This window comes from Bufo bufo, chromosome 10, assembly GCF_905171765.1.
Source record: "Bufo bufo chromosome 10, aBufBuf1.1, whole genome shotgun sequence".
Classification (NCBI taxonomy): Eukaryota; Metazoa; Chordata; class Amphibia; order Anura; family Bufonidae; genus Bufo; species Bufo bufo.
In genome coordinates this window covers 103,736,046-103,753,403 of record NC_053398.1, presented here as the reverse complement: position 1 = coordinate 103,753,403, position 17,358 = coordinate 103,736,046, and the positions used below count along the sequence as shown (strand labels likewise).

Below are 17,358 nucleotides of genomic sequence, written 5' to 3'. Positions count from 1 at the left end.
CTATATATTCTGCTGTCTTTTCTAGTCTTGGAAAAATACAACAATCCGCAGCACTCGCCAGTGTGGAAAATCAAAGTGGTGATTTATTCACAAATCAGCATGGTACAAGCGACGTTTCGACCTTCATCGGTCTTTCTCAAGATTGCTTGAGAAAGACCGATGAAGGTCGAAACGTTGCTTGTACCATGCTGATTTGTGAATAAATCACCACTTTGATTTTCCACACTGGCTAGTGCTGCGGATTGTTGTATTTTACCTAGACGTTGGGACCACTGGCCAGGATCCCCATCTGCGTGCACCATCACCTTTAAAGGTATCTTTAATGATTTTCCCAAATGGGATCAGTAGTGCTGCCAAAACCTTTTTGTATACCTTTTCTAGTCTTGGATCACCCCTGGGGCAAGAAGGTTTCTTTCCTATAAAGATTCCTGAATTTTCAGGGACTTTCCATAATGCTCAGAGACAGTCCTGGAAAATTTGGGCTGTCCAGGACTGAAATGGGTGAGGACTAAGTAAGCATCTCCCAATATTAGAAGGTCCTGGTTGGATTTAGGCATTCCTGGGGCATAGCTTACATGTCCCGAATTTGCCAAGTAAAATGTTGGGAAGTATGAAATAGTCCTCTAAGGTACTGGTTTAACAGACATGGCTGATCACTTCAGTCTTCGGTAGGGGCTTATATCAGTGTCTTGATGGACACATGTCTTTGTTTGAAGATAAACAAGCACTGATGTAGCTATAGGGAGTGTAGAGGTAGCAGCCGCAACAAGACCCCGATACCTGAGGAGACCCAAGGGCAACCTAAGAAGACTCCAGTATTCTAAATGCCTGTTAATAGATTTTGCATTGGAGCTCAGGGGCTTCAAATTACGTCTCGATTCATCATGTGTGAATATGGCAGGTAATAGGAGACTTGAGGAAGTGCAAAAAAATAAAGCTTAATTATACCTTAAAGGGTTTCTGTCATCAGAAAAATCGTTATGTAGCTGACTGACATTAGCGATGTGCTAATGTCAGCAGAACATAACTGTATGACTTATATCTCCCTGCCTGCTGCCGTTCCCTCAAATTAAAGACTTTTATAATATGCTAATGAGCCTCTAGGTGCTAGTGGGGCGTTGCTGCAGCATCTAGAGGCTCCGTCTTCTCACCCTTTGGCACGCCCATGTCCAGTTGATTGACGTCCTAGTTCTCCTCAGTGCTCCCTAAATCCTGCGCGTGCACCGTCCCGTTTAGTATTCAAAGGACGAGTGAAGGACGTTCTCCTGCTGCCGGCTTCACTCACTGCGCCTGCGCCGAATACTAAACGGGACGGCGCAGGAGCAGGATTTTATGGGCACAGAGGAGAAGTACGACGTCAATCAACTGGACATGGGCGTGCCAAAGGGTGAGAAGACAGAGCATCTAGGTGCTGCAGCAACGCCCCACTAGCACCTAGAGGCTCATTAGCACATTATAAAAGTCTTTATTTTGAGGGAACGGCGGCAGGCAGGGAGATATAAGTCATACAGTTATGTTCTGCTGACATTAGCACATCGCTAATGTCAGCCAGATACATAACGATTTTTCTGATGACAGAAACCCTTTAAATATTGAAAAATCTACAGTTCTTCCTCATTTTTACATCTCTGTATTAGTTTTCAGGATTCTCAGAAGGGAGCGATACCGGGTGTAATGTGGCAAACCAGTATAACAAGATGAAGCCTTGACACAAAAATCCCTTTTACCTGTTCCTACCCCGTATCTAGTCAATCTCTTAAATTGTTGCTTGAGTATGCAGGACTTTTTTAGAATATGGGGCATATAGAAGACACTTGCTGTTGTTTGTCTTCATGCAATTTTTATATAGATCTGAAATTTCTGTGAATACAATGGATTTCTACCTTTCCTTTTTTAGACCCCTTATGTTGGATGATGGAACCTCTGCCCTACCAGTGTCCAAATATAGTAGACATCCTGTAGACTCCTTGCATGACCCATATTACATTCAGTCGGTGAGTTTTCCCATCATTTGCTTGCTTTGGTGTCGGCACAGGGGCATATTTAAAGACATAAACACCAGTGTATTGCAAAATATTGGGCTGCTCATAAATAGTTAAATTTTGTACTGACAGATATAGGGGTACCATCTTCTTTGGTCTCTCCTGACACATCTGTTTTAGTAACTACTTGCATTGCTAATGTAATTACAGTTCTGGAGCATCTATTCTCATGGTTCAAGGGTCCATTCCTTTATTATTCATTCACAAACTTCTAGTAGGAATAATACAGGAATGGCACAACAGCCCCTCCATCTCCTTCTTAATTGACAGGGACGGGCAAGATGACTATATAAGAAGCAGGCCCTGTCAATCAGGAAGGAGAGGACGGGGCTTGGAGAGTTAACAGGGGGAGCAAGGTTGCACTTAGTGGCTTAGGCCCTCCCTCTGTGCACTGAACTGCTCATCTGCATATGGATTAAAAGTACTTTTTCTCAAGAATGAAGCAATGAATCACTAAGTTAAATCATTATGTTGAACTGAGCTAGCCCTACCAGGCATTGTGACAGGTTGAACTGTGCACTTTCTGGTGACAGACTCCCTTTGAAAACAACATATCCTTCGTTTGATGTATTATTATTAGGTTTTTCTGGTATTCCGTCTAAGTAGCGGGTGTTTTGTGCTGAAAATGATGATACATATGTTCCCAAAACTGGACTGCATTAAATAAGTTAAACTTCATGTAAACAGCAGTGTCCGCAGTAAACCGATCCACAAAATACGGATACCTCCTTTGCACAGTCCGCATTTTTCTCACTCCCAGCAATAGAAATGACTTTTTACACCAGAATAGGACATGTTCTATAATTTGCAGGACGTGTGAATGGCCCCATAGAAATAAATGGGTCAATGTGCTATCTGGAAAAAATGCAGATACAAAATAGTGTTGTGTTTGTGAGGCTGCGCCTCTCTTCCTGGTCTGAACATGTATTTCAGAAGCTTGGTGGCCTAATCTCCACTTTTGTTCTGGAGTAATAACGCAATACAATAAAGAGAACATTTTTGGAATGCCATGTACACATAATCACCTTATTCAATTAGGGGCAGTACACCCTTAAAGGGATATTCCCATCTCAACAATAAAAGTTAAGCTTGAACATGCATTTTTTGCAAATACCACCATTCTCCAGTACTATAGCATTCTAAACCTTGACTCCTTTCCATCCAGTGTGTTCATTAATTTTTTTTCTGGCTTCAGTGGTTACAGCGACCACCACCTTCTGGCAGTGGTGAATATGTCTTATAGACAATGGTTGTGGAACCAGTGTGCTAACTGAATGGTTTGACGTTGCGCTACACCTGAGGGCGTTTTCCTGCTGGTCCCCTGGTATTTACCCTTTAAGCCTTAAACAGGGATCTGAACTTTGTTGCAGGGGAACCACCAAGCCGCAACTTCTTGGAATAATCCCAATGTAGTTGTCAGAATCACCCATACAGGGCACCGGAAACATGAGCAAGATCATGGACAGAACCAGTGAAAGAACTAGCAGGATACAAGCAAAAGCAAGGCAAAACAGGGACAGAATCAGACTGATGACTAACAGGCAGAGAACATGCAAAATCCATGAAACAGACCAGGACAAAGTTCAGACATAGCAGATACATGTATAGAAACTTAGCAAGACAGAACAGAAAATAACTAGAACTTGGGAATTCATTGGTAAACAGAACTAGGATAGAATTCAGACACACACGGAATAGACACAAGAGCATGGTAAACAGAACTGGATAACAGGCAAAGTCAGTTGGCCGACAGACAAAGAACAAATACAAACAGAATCAAGGAACAGACCTCACAGAATCCAGACACAGACCGAACATGCAAAAATCTAACAGAATTTGAGAGCAGAAACTGAGAGTGCACAGCCAGGGCAGGACACAGAACTACGACATATATAGCAGACTTAAAGGGGTTCTCTGGGTTCAGAGCTGAACCCGGACATACCTCCATTTTCACCCAGGCAGCCCCCCTGACTTGAGCATCGGAGCAATTCATGCTCCGATGTTCTCCTTTGCCCTGCGCTAAATCGCATTTTTTGGAGATCCGGTGACATACTGGGCTCTCCATGTGGCTGCCAGGAAGCCCGGTGACGTCACCGGCACTGATGGGCGGGCTTTAGCGCTGCCCTAGCTAGTAAAACGGCTAAGACAGTGCTAAACCACGCCCATCACAGCCGGTGAGGTCACCGAACACACTGCCGGGCGGAAGCTTCCGCCCGGCAGTGTGTGATTGTAAACAAAAGAGTCCTTGCCCTGCGCGATCTAGCGCAGGGCAAAGGAGAGCATCGGAGCATGAACTGCTCCGATGCTCAAGTCAGGGGGGCTGCCGGGGTGAAATTATGGGTATGTCCGGGTTCAGCTCTGAACCCGGACAACTCCTTTAACAAAGTCATTAGACAAACAAATGCAAAAACAAGACCAGGGAACATTAAATCATGCAAAACTGAACTGAGGAGAGATACAAACACATTGGCAATAATTCACACCCACAAGTAACTAAGGCCAGGACGCATAGTATAGTGGCAACATGAACCACCATAGAAACAATGGCCCAAATTTAAATCCTCAAGAAACCAACACGCCATTGTAGCAGTGTGCTATTGTATTCTGAGCATGTGCCCATGTTGGGGCATGTGCAAGTAGGTCTATATTTTTGAGTTTTCCCTGCTTTGTACCTTGCGATCTTCACAGTTGGCTGTGATTTTTTCATATATTCTCCCTGTAGCCATCTACAGATCCAGCTTCCTCTTTGAGCAGTCCTGCTGTCAGTGCTGGGCCTATAATATCGGATGTGACAGAGACTCTACCCACCAGCGCAGTGACTGCCCAGCCTAGCACTGAAGGAGAAAGGTAAAGATGTGTGAGATATCTAGAGCTGGATCCATACAGAACATTATCATATAGGAAATTGTATTTTCTGTCTACAATTTTTTCTTTTGCCATGTTTCATTTCCATGTCTCACTTCAGCCCTGTTGTGTTACCACCGCTGTGAGCTGATGATACCTTAGTAGTTGGTGACATTATGGATATACAGTATGTGATGTAGCTATACATTTGGATGGCTAAGGGCCCCTTTGCACCAGTTATTGGGAATGAAAATTCCTACAAACGCTTGTTCCCGATTTTTGGCCCCTGTAAAGGTTCCACTCATCACCCAACTGCGGAGCATAATGCGTGTTTGTTGGGTGATTGCTTCTTTGATTGGCACCTAAAGTCCTCATTTATCTGCAGCACATCATCCTGTGAACAGAGGACATGCTGCCGACGCTATGCAAAGTGAATGGGAACATATAGGCTACCAGCCAACAAGAGTCTCAACATTAAATACCCCTCAAAAAAAGCCAACTCATGAGAATAGTATGTACCTACAAAAAACAGAGTCTTTAAATGACGTGCGTTTCGGCAAAACACCTTCTTCTCCCCCAGAAGAAGGTGTTTTGCCGAAACGTGCGTCGGGGCATGCGGTCCTCCTGAGGTTGTCAGTACCAGCATGGGTAAGCTTTGTCTCACTGTATGATCTTACTTTTCTGCCTTTGTGAGGGGTATTTGTAATTTTCTTTCAGACTTATGATTTATCTGAGTACCGTAATTTGTATTTGACAATAGGCACTTTAAATTCATGACCCATACATACGTCTGAAAATTGTATACATTCAGGTGTTTATACTGACCCTACATAGCCTTTTTTACATGTGATATATTTATACATTCACCCTGTGTCCCTCAGGTGGTACCGCACTTCAGTGGTTGTGTTTTTCATCTTTTTATATTATTGCGATTAATTTAATAAACTTTATTCTTATACATTTGGCTATTTAAAGACTCGTTTTTTTGTAGGTTCATGCAAAGTGAATGGGGGCTGAGTGATCATAATAACGATGGCTCACCCCCCATTCATTTTGCATCAACTTTAATAAGGTCGTTCGTCACTTGTTATTGACATGGCATGAGCCAATGTAAGAAGACCCTAAGTTGCTCTATCTGGGCAGATCATTTAGGCCCCAAATGTATTGTCTCCATTAATATCATATTTCTGTGGTCTTAGGCCTCATGCACACGACAGTGTCTTTTCACTGTCAGTGATTTGGCTTCAGTGGTCCGTGTCCGGTTTTGCTTCAGTTGTGTTTCCTTGTGTCTTCCTTTTTTTTTGTCTGACAGGGGGGGAAAAAGGAAGGTTAATGAAAAGTGTAATTTTATTGCAAAAAACACACGCGGATGACATACCAGTTGTGCGTCCGTTTTTTTTGACGGACCCATTGACTTGAATGGGTCCGTCCTCCGTTTTCCACTGACAAGAATAGGACAGGTTATATTTTTTTGACGGACTGGAATCACGGATCACAGACGCGGAAAAAAAACTGAGGACTATCAGTTTTTTTTCACAGCTCCATAGAAATTAATGGGACCTCCGCTAAACTGTGAAAAATGACGGAACGGACGCGGATGCACACAACGGTCGTGTGCATGAGGCCTAATGGTGACTCCATGATGTCTTAAAGGGGTTCTCTCACCATAAGAATGTATCCCCTATGCAGTCTAAGTATCTCATCAGTGGGGGATCAACTGCTGAAACAGCCATGATCCCAGGAATTAGAAGTCAGAGTACCGGAGTGATTGGAATGGCCGTCCATTCAGCTGTGTGGGACTGCCAAATATCGGTGAGAACTGTACTCGGTTCCTCTTTGGCAGTACCATGGAGTTGAATGGAGTGGCAAAGTGCATGCATGACCACTGCTCCATTCACTCTGGCACCTCATTCTTGTGATTGTTGGTGGTCCCAGCAGTAGACCCCCATCAATCAGGTATTACCCCCTATTCTGTGGACAGGGGATATGTTCATATGGTGGGACAATCCCTTTAATTGATGTTTCCAGCTGATGCCAGGATTACACATTTTTGGATGTTGCTGTTTGGTTAAATTATTTCCATTGAATTACAAATGAAAAAATGTTTACTCTTATGATATATCGCTTGATGTCGTCATCTAGATGCCAAAGTTCTCAGCTGTGAAGGAGTTAAAATTGTATCTGCATTCTGTGTGCTTTACCTATAGGGGCAAGTGTCTTCTACTGATCAAAGAAGAGCCGATCAGTCCAGTAGTAAAGGGATCATCCGAAGCAGATGTCTCCCTAAACGGTTGCGGTGCATGCACTGACCCACCAGTGTTACCAGTGGCAATGGTTCAATCCATACTGGAAGGAAAAGAAAGTTGTAGTCCACCTCAGCCCTCAGGATCCCAACAGCTGGAGGCACGAGGACAAAGGAGTTCCTTGGCAAGGTTGGTGGATATTGGATCATCATATTATGATTGGTGACTTGCATCAGCAGGGGAATAACAGTGGGTCCATAAACAAGGCAGGCTATGGGCACCTTATCACTCACAATAGCCGTGGTACAGGAACAGACACGTGTCCATTAGGTTCAACAAGCTAAGACATTTTTTTTCCTCCGCCCATCCCTTCACCTTTGAAACTTTCGTAGTTCTCCCATATGCTTTTTACAATGCGGATCCCAAAACGGAATCCAATGTTCAAGAAGAGGGGTACATTGGGATTTCTTTTTTATACACCCTAAAATCTTATTTGCTTTTGCAGCTGCAGTCTGACATTGAGTACTGCTGCTTATCTAACTTGTAACCAGAAGACCTAAGTCCTTTTGTTGTTCTGTTGTCCCCATACCATTACCGTGGCCTATGTGCATTCGTTTTCATTTAATTAAATTTCAAATCAAAATTTAATTTAATCTTCCATTTTCTTGCCCATGCTGGCAGCCTGTCAAGGGTTAACCATTTTTTTATTATTTTATCTGGCTCTGCAAATAATATTTAATCAGTGCTATATTTCACTGTGGGGCTGTAGAGGCTCTATGTCACTGAGCCTTCAGACACTATCCAAATCCTCCTTCTATAGCAAGGAGACTTGGTGGCACCGAGTAAGAGGGAACTAGCTGCAACCGCTGCACCCTGTATTAAAGTCAGAACCACACACCAGCAGGGGCGGACTGGGAACTTAAAGTGGTCCTGGAAAAAATACTGAAAGTGGCCCTATTTTGTAGTTTGGCTGATGGAAGGCAGGGCCAGAAAACCATAGATGTGGCACAGTTATACCACCCCAACAGAGCCAAATACCACAGTGCATCACAAAATACTGCCAGCAAGACAAAATACATCCCCAAAAACTTCTACTGGCCGGCCGTGAGGAAGGCTCAGGTGCCCTCCTCGGCCTCGGCGCCCCGGGAAACTTCCCTGTAAGGTCTATGGCCAATCCACCCCTGCACACCACACATGGATGTAACCTAAAAAAGGCATGAGTAAACTGTGGCAATTCATTTTTCTAGGGAAGAGCTGCCAGACTCTCTGGACAGTACTGATGTCAATTTGGAAGGACTACAGTTGCTGCTCAGAAGTCAGCATTATAGTCTGGATTCTGCTGCTGTTCTAGATGTAAGTATTTCTCGGATAGTGCAGCGAGCCCCTGAGGAGCCAGAGCAGAGGATGGGAGTGGTAGTGGACTAGATGAGATGTTGTGTCACGGTGTACTCCCTCAGGCCGTTGCTCTCTGGGGTTTAGTACAGTAAAAAGGTAGTTTAAAGAATCAGGCCAGAAGTAAACATATAACTTATGGAACATCCAGCCCCAGTCTTAGGGACAAAGTACAGTTTGGCACACCAGATGATGAGGTATGGTGGCTGGTTAGGTGGCAATTAAATGGCACTAGCAGGCACTTGTGGATATAGGTGTCCACAATGTGATACAGTCTTGGTGTTTGACTGTTCAGGAAGAGATCTTGCTGATGAGTGTCTGAGTCATAGTCACTCCCCTGCAGCAGGTTCTTTAAAGCAGTGATTTTGCTAATCACTCTAGTGTGTAGGCACAATGAAGCTTTTCTAAAGCAGTATTCTTGCATCTGACACTTTTCCTGGAGTAAAGGTCTCACAGGAGAATTGTATACAGTCCCTTGGAGTACAGTAGGAGTAGGAGCTCTGACATGAACTTCCTATTTCCCCTCTGGTTGGTCTTGTACTTCCCCTTCCTGGCAGGAAATAGGACCAGCCCACTCCTAACAAGAGGACCTCCTAACAAGAGGAGTTGGAATAGGGTGATTAGCCCTGTTCCTGTCAACCATTGCCAACCATATTTCACCTATGCTGGAATGTACGGCAGGAACATAACATTACAATACAAATAAAACTATTGCAGATACCCCCAGGTCTGGGGTACTGAAATAGTGTGTATATATACAGAGAAGTGTAAGAATAAAAGAAGTCAATTCAAATGGCAGATTTTAACATTTTAAAATTTTAAAATGTTATGCAAGGAAGTGATCTGTCACATTGGAATTTGGGCCAAAGTTATTTGAAACTAAGCTTTGTTTTTTTTACACTTTTTTTTAAAAGTATGTCTCCCAGTGTATTCCCGACAGGTTGATGGCTGGATCGTCACTTTGTGGCTGAGCTTAATCCTAAGTGTATGTCCACGTCATGGTGCACGCTGCTCCTTGGCTAGGCCACAACTAAATGGTGTGTTACTCATTGTACTGGATGGAGGAGTATTTCCTAGATATACTTGCACGTGGCTCCCAGTACAACTTTCACTGGGGCAGAAGGGGAAAAAAAAAGAACACTGAATGTTAGGATAGCATGAAAAACCTTAAGATGAACCTTTTTAGGTTCTTTCTCTAAAACTAAGGACATATCTACTTTCCTTATATTAGAGTAGGGTTACATGGCGACTTTGGTCACACAACATGCAGATCACAATGCGACATTGCAAGTGATTGTAAATTTGGTCACATTGTAGTAAACAACAAGTGTCTGATATGTGACGGTGGCAAAAAATCCAAATCTGCTGGATTTTTGTTTGCAGGTTGTATACTTCTTCATCAGCATAGACTTCAATGTAGGTCCCATGTAACTAATATTTAGGGTTGGACTGGTCCACCAGAGTATAAAAGGATCCTCCGGTGGGCCCAGATTCTGACCATACCATAGATGATCCCAAAGGTTTAGGAGGAAAAACAAATTGTGTTGCCCTTTGAGCTAATCAATTGCCACTAGGGTCTATTAGTTTGATTCAAAACCTATTAGACTTTATTGATGATATAGGGGTTGGGCCTCAAGAATAATTTTCTCTTGTGGACCCACAAAACCCTAGTCCAACACTACTGACATGTCTATTTTTTTTTTTTTTGTTACTGTCTAATGGGTGCTACAAATCCCAAATCACATGCGACTCATATCCAAATCATACCATAACATATTCACATTTTATGGTCACACAACCAACACTGCTGTGTAGGCCCATCCTGAAATTGTATAACCATGACAATATACTAGATTTATGCCCATGTATAGTTTCAGTGAGTGTCCTATGCGTGGATACAATATGTATCCTGATTATATTACAAGAGTAATACTTTTTGCAGGTTTTCAGTGCCGGCCTCTGTGTAGGTGAATGGAGTCTTCCAGCTGTGGACACCTCTCTGTCATCGGTGAGAATGTTTATGTTTTACTTCAAGTGACTTCTGCAAAGAATTCTCCTTGTACCAGATATCTCAACACTTAGATGTCTAAAGGTGGTGCAGGTTCCTCTGATTTGTGCAGGTTCAGTACCAGTTAGCTGTCAGTTAAGTGCTCCTCTGTACTTTAGCAGAAGGAATGCTCCTGTTCGGTTTCTGAAAAACACCCTGTAGCATCATCCCAAACCATCCTGCCAAGTATTTCACACCTTAGTTTAGCTCAGAAACATCCTCACTTTTTAAAATCCTGACGCCATCACAGGTCCTTCACCACCACTGAGCTCTGCCTCCTGCAATGATCCCATGATGGTGACAGCATAATAGGTCCTTCACGACCACTGAGCTCCACCTCCTGCACTGACCCCATGATGATGACATCATCATAGGTCCTTCACCAGCACTGAGCTCTGCCTCCTGCACTGATTACATGACGGTGGTGTCATCACAGGTCCTTCACACCGCTGAGCTCTGCCTCCTGCACTAATCACATGACGGTGACGTCATCACGCGTCAGCTCATGCAGTGCAAGTTCGTAGTCACTGCTGTTGTTGTTACAGAGTGTGCCACACAATAATGACTGTGTGCAGTTCCCAGTGGCAGTGGCTATGGAGCAGCTGAGTAAGGGGCTCCCTTTAGGAATGGGGGCCCTGGGCAATTGCCCAGTTCACCTTCCCTCTAAAACTAGCCCTGAGTACAAGTAATGTATTATTGATGCAGGTAGGACATACTGGCCCACATTTACCATTAAAATACATCACTTTTGTACAGTGAAAAAGGTGCAAACTGCACGTTTCCGACTTTTTCAATGGCACTTGCACAAAACTGTTGTGCAAGTGCCATTTCTCTGCTGGCCATTTCTTCCCCGAAGCGGAGGCGTGTTGAGAGTCCGGAGGGGGTAGGGCCAGAGGCTCGCCACTTACTGTATGTCATCTTCTACACCAGTTTTCTGGCTTATAAGAACAGTGACACCTACACCCGCCAAAAAGGAGAAAATTGCAGGTCATGCCCCAACTCTGCTAAGCCATGCCCCCAACTTTAGTAAGTCACGCCACCTCGTTGTAACGGTGCCGGGCCCTGCGCCGGACAGAGTACATTGTGCCAGGAAACTGGACGGACTGTCTGGCCTGATGCTGAATATCTGGCCACCATAATCAGTAAAGGTGGAAGGTGAAACATCTTGGAGGACCTATAAATTCACTTTTGTTTAAAGTTTAAAAATATGCATCTAGGGATTAGCAATATTAGCACATAAAATATACTACGTCATAGTAGTTAATCATTTTATGGTCTATATTCAGGTACAACAGCTCTCGATGGATCTGGAGAGGAATGCAAGTGAAATGCATCCTAAAGAGATGAATCCACAGTTCAACTCTTGCTCAGGTAAAACTAATATTTCAAATGAAAAGTGAGCATGTCATGGGCAAGTTATTGGGCCCAAGGAGTGGAAATGTTTCTGAACTCCCCCCCCCCTTCTTCCCATTTCTGAGTGCGGTGCTTGGTTCCTGTGTCAACAAGTGCGAGTAGAGAACTGACAGGTTCCTTCTCCATGTGCAGAAAATGTTTCTCATCTAGTTCTGAAAGCATGGCTCCTGTCTGAAAAACAAAGGGAGAGATAAGAGCTGGTGTGAGGGCTAGAGGCAGGGGAAGAGGGTACTTCAAAGATCTAAAGGGGATGTGCAGTGCACAGATATTCATTCCCCCTCAATAGGACAAGCAATTGTAATCAAATTGTGCCGCCTCTACAAGCGAGATGATGCACAGGTAATCTTGAAGTGGAAGTGGCACTCACATAAGCGCCGCTAACTCTTCAAACAGCTGATCGGCGGGGGTGCCGGGAGTTGCCCCTGCCAATCTGATATTGATGACCTAATCTGAGAACAGGTCATCAATGTCTGTGCACTGCACATCCACTTTAGCTAAAATATTCTGAATTTATTCTGAGGGTGTTAGGTACAGAGATCTGTGACAGGAACCACAGCAAAACAAAAAACAAAAAAACTCAGAAACAGCTACCTGTCATCATACACCACTCCAATTAGTAGAAAATAAGGCAAACCTTAGGTATTCACCAAAGCCGCTGCAAGGCAGGTTGGTCTTGTCTTCTAAACACCCAGGTTATGTCACAGACCAGAACAGATGACCAAGAGAAAGCAGAAAGGATAATCAAACTACCTGAAGTCAAAACCAGGAGGGTACAGATGTAGCCTAATCAGCAGACAAGAGGTTAATTAGTTGAACAAGCCAAGGTCCTAACCTGGAGAGTACATATGTAGCCAAATCAGTAGATGAGAGGTTAATCAGTGTAACTAGCCAAGGTTGGTAAACAGAGGGCTAACTAGAAGGTCTTGAGTTCAGACACAAAGTACCGAAGCACAAACAAGAGCCAGGACTCTATACACAATCACAGGTACTGAGCAGTCAGTGCCTCATTTAAATCCTCCACCTATACCTGTGATTGGACGTCAAGCCAGAGCCATGGATGGTTCAGTGTTCCAAGTATCTGATTAGCTAACCTGCCAAAGCTTGGCTGGTCAGCATGGTAACTTTAGTACATGCCATCCCCTCTCTCCTTCAGAACGGTTGGGCGATTGCCTCACGTGGTGCTCCTGATCTCCCCCAGCACTGTCCTAGGGACTGGGCTGAGAGACAGACATCGCAAGATCTTGGTTAGGCAAGTTTATTTAGATGGTCAGGTTGGGTGCATCACATCAAAAAATGCATGCGTTTATGCCAAGTTTTCAATCTGGTTGATTTTCCACATGTGAAACATGTTAAATAGATGAGCTTCACCCACAACCTCACTGAAAAGCCAAACAAAAATGCATCCAATAAGCTTTTTACGTGGTTTTAACCGCTTAGAACCTGTGTGCCAAACCCATCGGCAATGTAAAAACAAAAGGCACAAAATAAGGCCAGAGCTAAATGACCATAGAATCCCCTAGTGTGTAACTGGGTTATGACTCTTGCTAGTTACAGTAGTTGCTTTTGCATTCAGTCCCACAGCCATTTTTCACAAAATAATTAATGTAAAATCACAGAATAATGGGATTTCAAAAAGATAAAAACACTTGTAAATTCTTATAAAAGTTCAATTATTTTGCTAGTGCAGTAAGCTCCTGAGGAGCTGGAGCAGAGGATGAGAGTGGTAGTGGCCCTGATGAGGAGTTGTGTCACAGTGTACTCCCTCAGGCCGTTGCTCCCTGGGTATCAGTGAAGTGTAAATGTAGTTTAAAGAATGAGGCCAGAGGTGAACATATAAGAATCTCTTTTTACTTAATACAAAATATAACTTACATTCAGTAGCAGCAACTGGCACCAGTTAAGGAGGTATGGAGACAGGTTGGATGGCTGCAACTTAGCATTTGTGGGTATACAGTACATACCAAAAGTTTGGACACACCTTCTCATTCAAAGAGTTTTCTTTATTTCTGGCATTCTATTGATGAGCTTCAAGAGGTAGTCCCCTGAAATGGTCTTCCAACAGTCTTGAAGGAGTTCCCAGAGATGTTTAGCACTTGTTGGCCCTTTTGCCTTCACTCTGCGGTCCAGCTCACCCCAAACCATCTCGATTGGGTTCAGGTCCGGTGACTGTGGAGGCCAGGTCATCTGGCGCAGCACCCCATCACTCTCCTTCATGGTCAAATAGCCCTTACTTTCAAAGTTTTCCCAATTTTTCGGCTGACTGACTGACCTTCATTTCTTAAAGTAATGATGGCCACTCGTTTTTCTTTACTAAGCTGCTTTTTTCTTGCCATAATACAAATTCTAACAGTCTATTCAGTAGGACTATCAGCTGTGTATCCACCTGACTTCTCCTCAACGCAACTGATGGTCCCAACCCCATTTATAAGGCAAGAAATCCCACTTATTAAACCTGACAGGGCACACCTGTGAAGTGAAAACCATTTCAGGGGACTACCTCTTGAAGCTCATCAAGAAAATGCCAAGAGTGTGCAAAGCAGTAATCAAAGCAAAAGGTGGCTACTTTGAAGAACCTAGAATATGATATATTTTCAGTAGTTTCACACTTGTTTGTTATGTATATAATTCCACATGTGTTAATTCATAGTTTTGATGCCTTCAGTGTGAATCTACAATTTTCATAGTCATGAAAATAAAGAAAACTCTTTAAATGAGAAGGTGTGTCCAAACTTTTGGTCTGTACTGTACATGTACACTGTCGGGTCTAGACTTGAATTTTATCTGGCCTAGTTGTGGTTTGGGTGATGGGTGTCTGAGCTGTAGTCTCTTACCTTACAGCAGTGTCTGTAATGCAGTTTTCAGATGTTCCCTCTGCTGTCTTGCCTCTCAAGTGTTTGCTCGAGGCTCAATAGAGACTGTCTTTCTGGAGAAATCTTTTTCCAGGAGCAGGAGCTCTGAAGTGTGCTTCCTCTCCCTTCCTGGACTACACAGGAACTACCCCTCCTGGCAGGAAGCAGAACCACCCTACTCTTACCAAGATGGGACGAATATGGTGGTAAGCCCTGTTCTTGCCAACCATTTGCCTGCCATACCTCTTTACTGGAATGTATGGCTAAAACATAAAAAATGCACATGCAATGTCTAATATACAACTTAAATACAATACATTTGCAGATACCTCGAGGTCTAGGATACTGCACTAGCACATGCCTAAAGAAAAAAATTGCCTGGGCAATGTGATCGGTTCTGGGTGGAGTTGCACTGATGTTTGCCCTGTGATGATTATGCATTCCTCTAATTTCTTACAATATTTAATAGATTTCTGATGTTTCTCAGGAAAAGAACCAGATATCGAGAATGCAGTGCATTTCCTGACAGAAGACATGGTGAACCTAGCAGGATCCTCGTCACTATTCGGTACAGATGACAGTGTGGCGTCCTACCTCTCCAGCGGCATTCTTCAAGGCGATGCTGCCCTTAGACTGCACCCTCCAGAGGAGAGGAATGAATAACTGTTACATCTTAATATACAGTATATGCCATATGTAGAGTGCCACTTTACTGGAACACTGTATAATGAATGAAAATGGAGCTACTGCACTGTATACAGTACTAGGATGCCAGAAATGAGCAATATTTACTTTTCAGAATTCTATCTTGGACTTGGGTTCAGGGATCCAGACCAACCCCCAAACTGTATAAAATTATAATGTCCTTTCACCTATTTTATCTTCATTCCCTGCACACACAATATGGAAGTGGTGGATGATGGCTTTGGTGTTTTAAATCAAGCCAAATTGAATGTATTTTCTTCAGTAAATTGCTTGAAAATCTAGTTTTGAAGGGTTACACCACTCTTATCAAGTGAATGCCTATTGTTGGGATATGTCATTACTTTATGATCTAGAGCAGGGATGCTCAACCTGCGGCCCTCCAGATGTTGCAAAACCACAACTCCCAGCATTCCCTAATAGCTGTAGGCTGGTAGTTGTAGTTTTGCAACAGCTGGAGGGCCGCAGGTTGGGCATGCCTGATCTAGAGGAACCTATGGGACCTCAACCCAACCTGAGAATGAAGTGTATGTTACTCTGTTACAGTGCTCTGTCTCCTTCACTGTTTTTCCTGCACAATGCTGCCCTTATTTGCTCCGATGTGTAGTCAGGAGCACTGCGTTGCAGGGAAATCTCAGAAAAGGACTTAGGAGGAGATTTATCAACCCCCATATGCAAACCCTGTCACAAACTTATCAGCATTTGGTGTTTTTACACCACCCTCTTCACTTTCTCAAAAGTTGAGTAGGTGCATGGACTGCTGGAGGATGCACTTAAAGGGGTCATACCATGATTAATGTAACAAAAACCAGACATCAAAGTCCAGGATGTACCCCAAGGGAAGAAAAGAGTGCGCTCTCTGACCACTGCACAGCCCTAGCGAGTGTTAGAGTGAGGGCATCCACTCCGAACCACCACTACGCTGATCAGTGTAACAACTACCATTCCCATGCTCTCTGCCTTCTCCCATGGGTTGCTGCAAGTGTAAAAAATGAAGATCAGACATCATATTGTACATAACAATCTCTTTCTAACAAAGCTAGAACCAGCCCTGTACTTCACATGGATCCAGAGATCTCCCCATTCATTGCTCTGCTAGATTTATATGAAGCTGACCGCTCAAGGGGAGTGTCTGTTCTGCTACAGCTCACGAGTCATGCCCTTTCTGGTGGAGCTCTTGCCCTATCACAGCTCAGGAGGCGTGTCCATGCTCCCCCTATCACAGCTCAGGAGGCAGTTGAATGATGGAACTGCACATGTGCATCCACCTCAGTGACATGGACAGAAAACTAAGAAAAAGAACAAACAGCAGGTGGCGTTATACAGATAGATTTTATTGAATAACTTACTGGCTATACAAAATTTTTAATTACATGTAATTACGCAAGTAATCAGATCCAGGTGCTGGCTTGAAAATTTTTAGTGGGACATGGCAGAGCAGGGGATATCAAGATTGGCCTAGCACACGCCAGTTTTGATACATTCCCTCCATAGTGTTCAAACTGTGCTGCATCCCCTTCATTATCAGGATTGGTGGGGTTCCCAGAGGTTGGACCACCACTACCACTCATAAAGAGATGGCATATCCAGTTCTTCCAGTTCTTTAGATCTATCTGGATTCATTCTACTGTATACTGTAATACTATATCTTGCAGAAGGTTCATTTTCAGCAGGGGAGAGGAGGATTCTGGGTGTCTGTGTAAGGCACCTTCACGTTTGAATGTATGTATAATCAACAGGATTCAGGAGCAAACCATCAAATGAGACAAAAATGGAAAACCTCTTCAGAGCCATCAATGCTTTGCACATGAATAGTAAATCTCTCC

At 43.6% G+C, this 17,358-nt stretch overlaps 1 protein-coding gene across 1 annotated transcript in view; it reads left to right on the top strand.

Moving 5' to 3' along the window:
- The window catches only part of HSF4 (heat shock transcription factor 4), an 83,911-nt gene extending 68,418 nt beyond the window's left edge, over positions 1-15,493 (top strand). Inside the window, exons 7-13 of the mRNA XM_040408989.1 lie at positions 1,898-1,994; positions 4,765-4,889; positions 7,094-7,318; positions 8,377-8,482; positions 10,464-10,529; positions 11,855-11,939; positions 15,360-15,493. Of these exons, the coding sequence (XP_040264923.1) occupies positions 1,898-1,994; positions 4,765-4,889; positions 7,094-7,318; positions 8,377-8,482; positions 10,464-10,529; positions 11,855-11,939; positions 15,360-15,493 (838 nt within the window). The remainder of the gene's footprint in view (positions 1-1,897; positions 1,995-4,764; positions 4,890-7,093; positions 7,319-8,376; positions 8,483-10,463; positions 10,530-11,854; positions 11,940-15,359) is intronic.
- Positions 15,494-17,358: the final 1,865 nt, after the last annotated feature.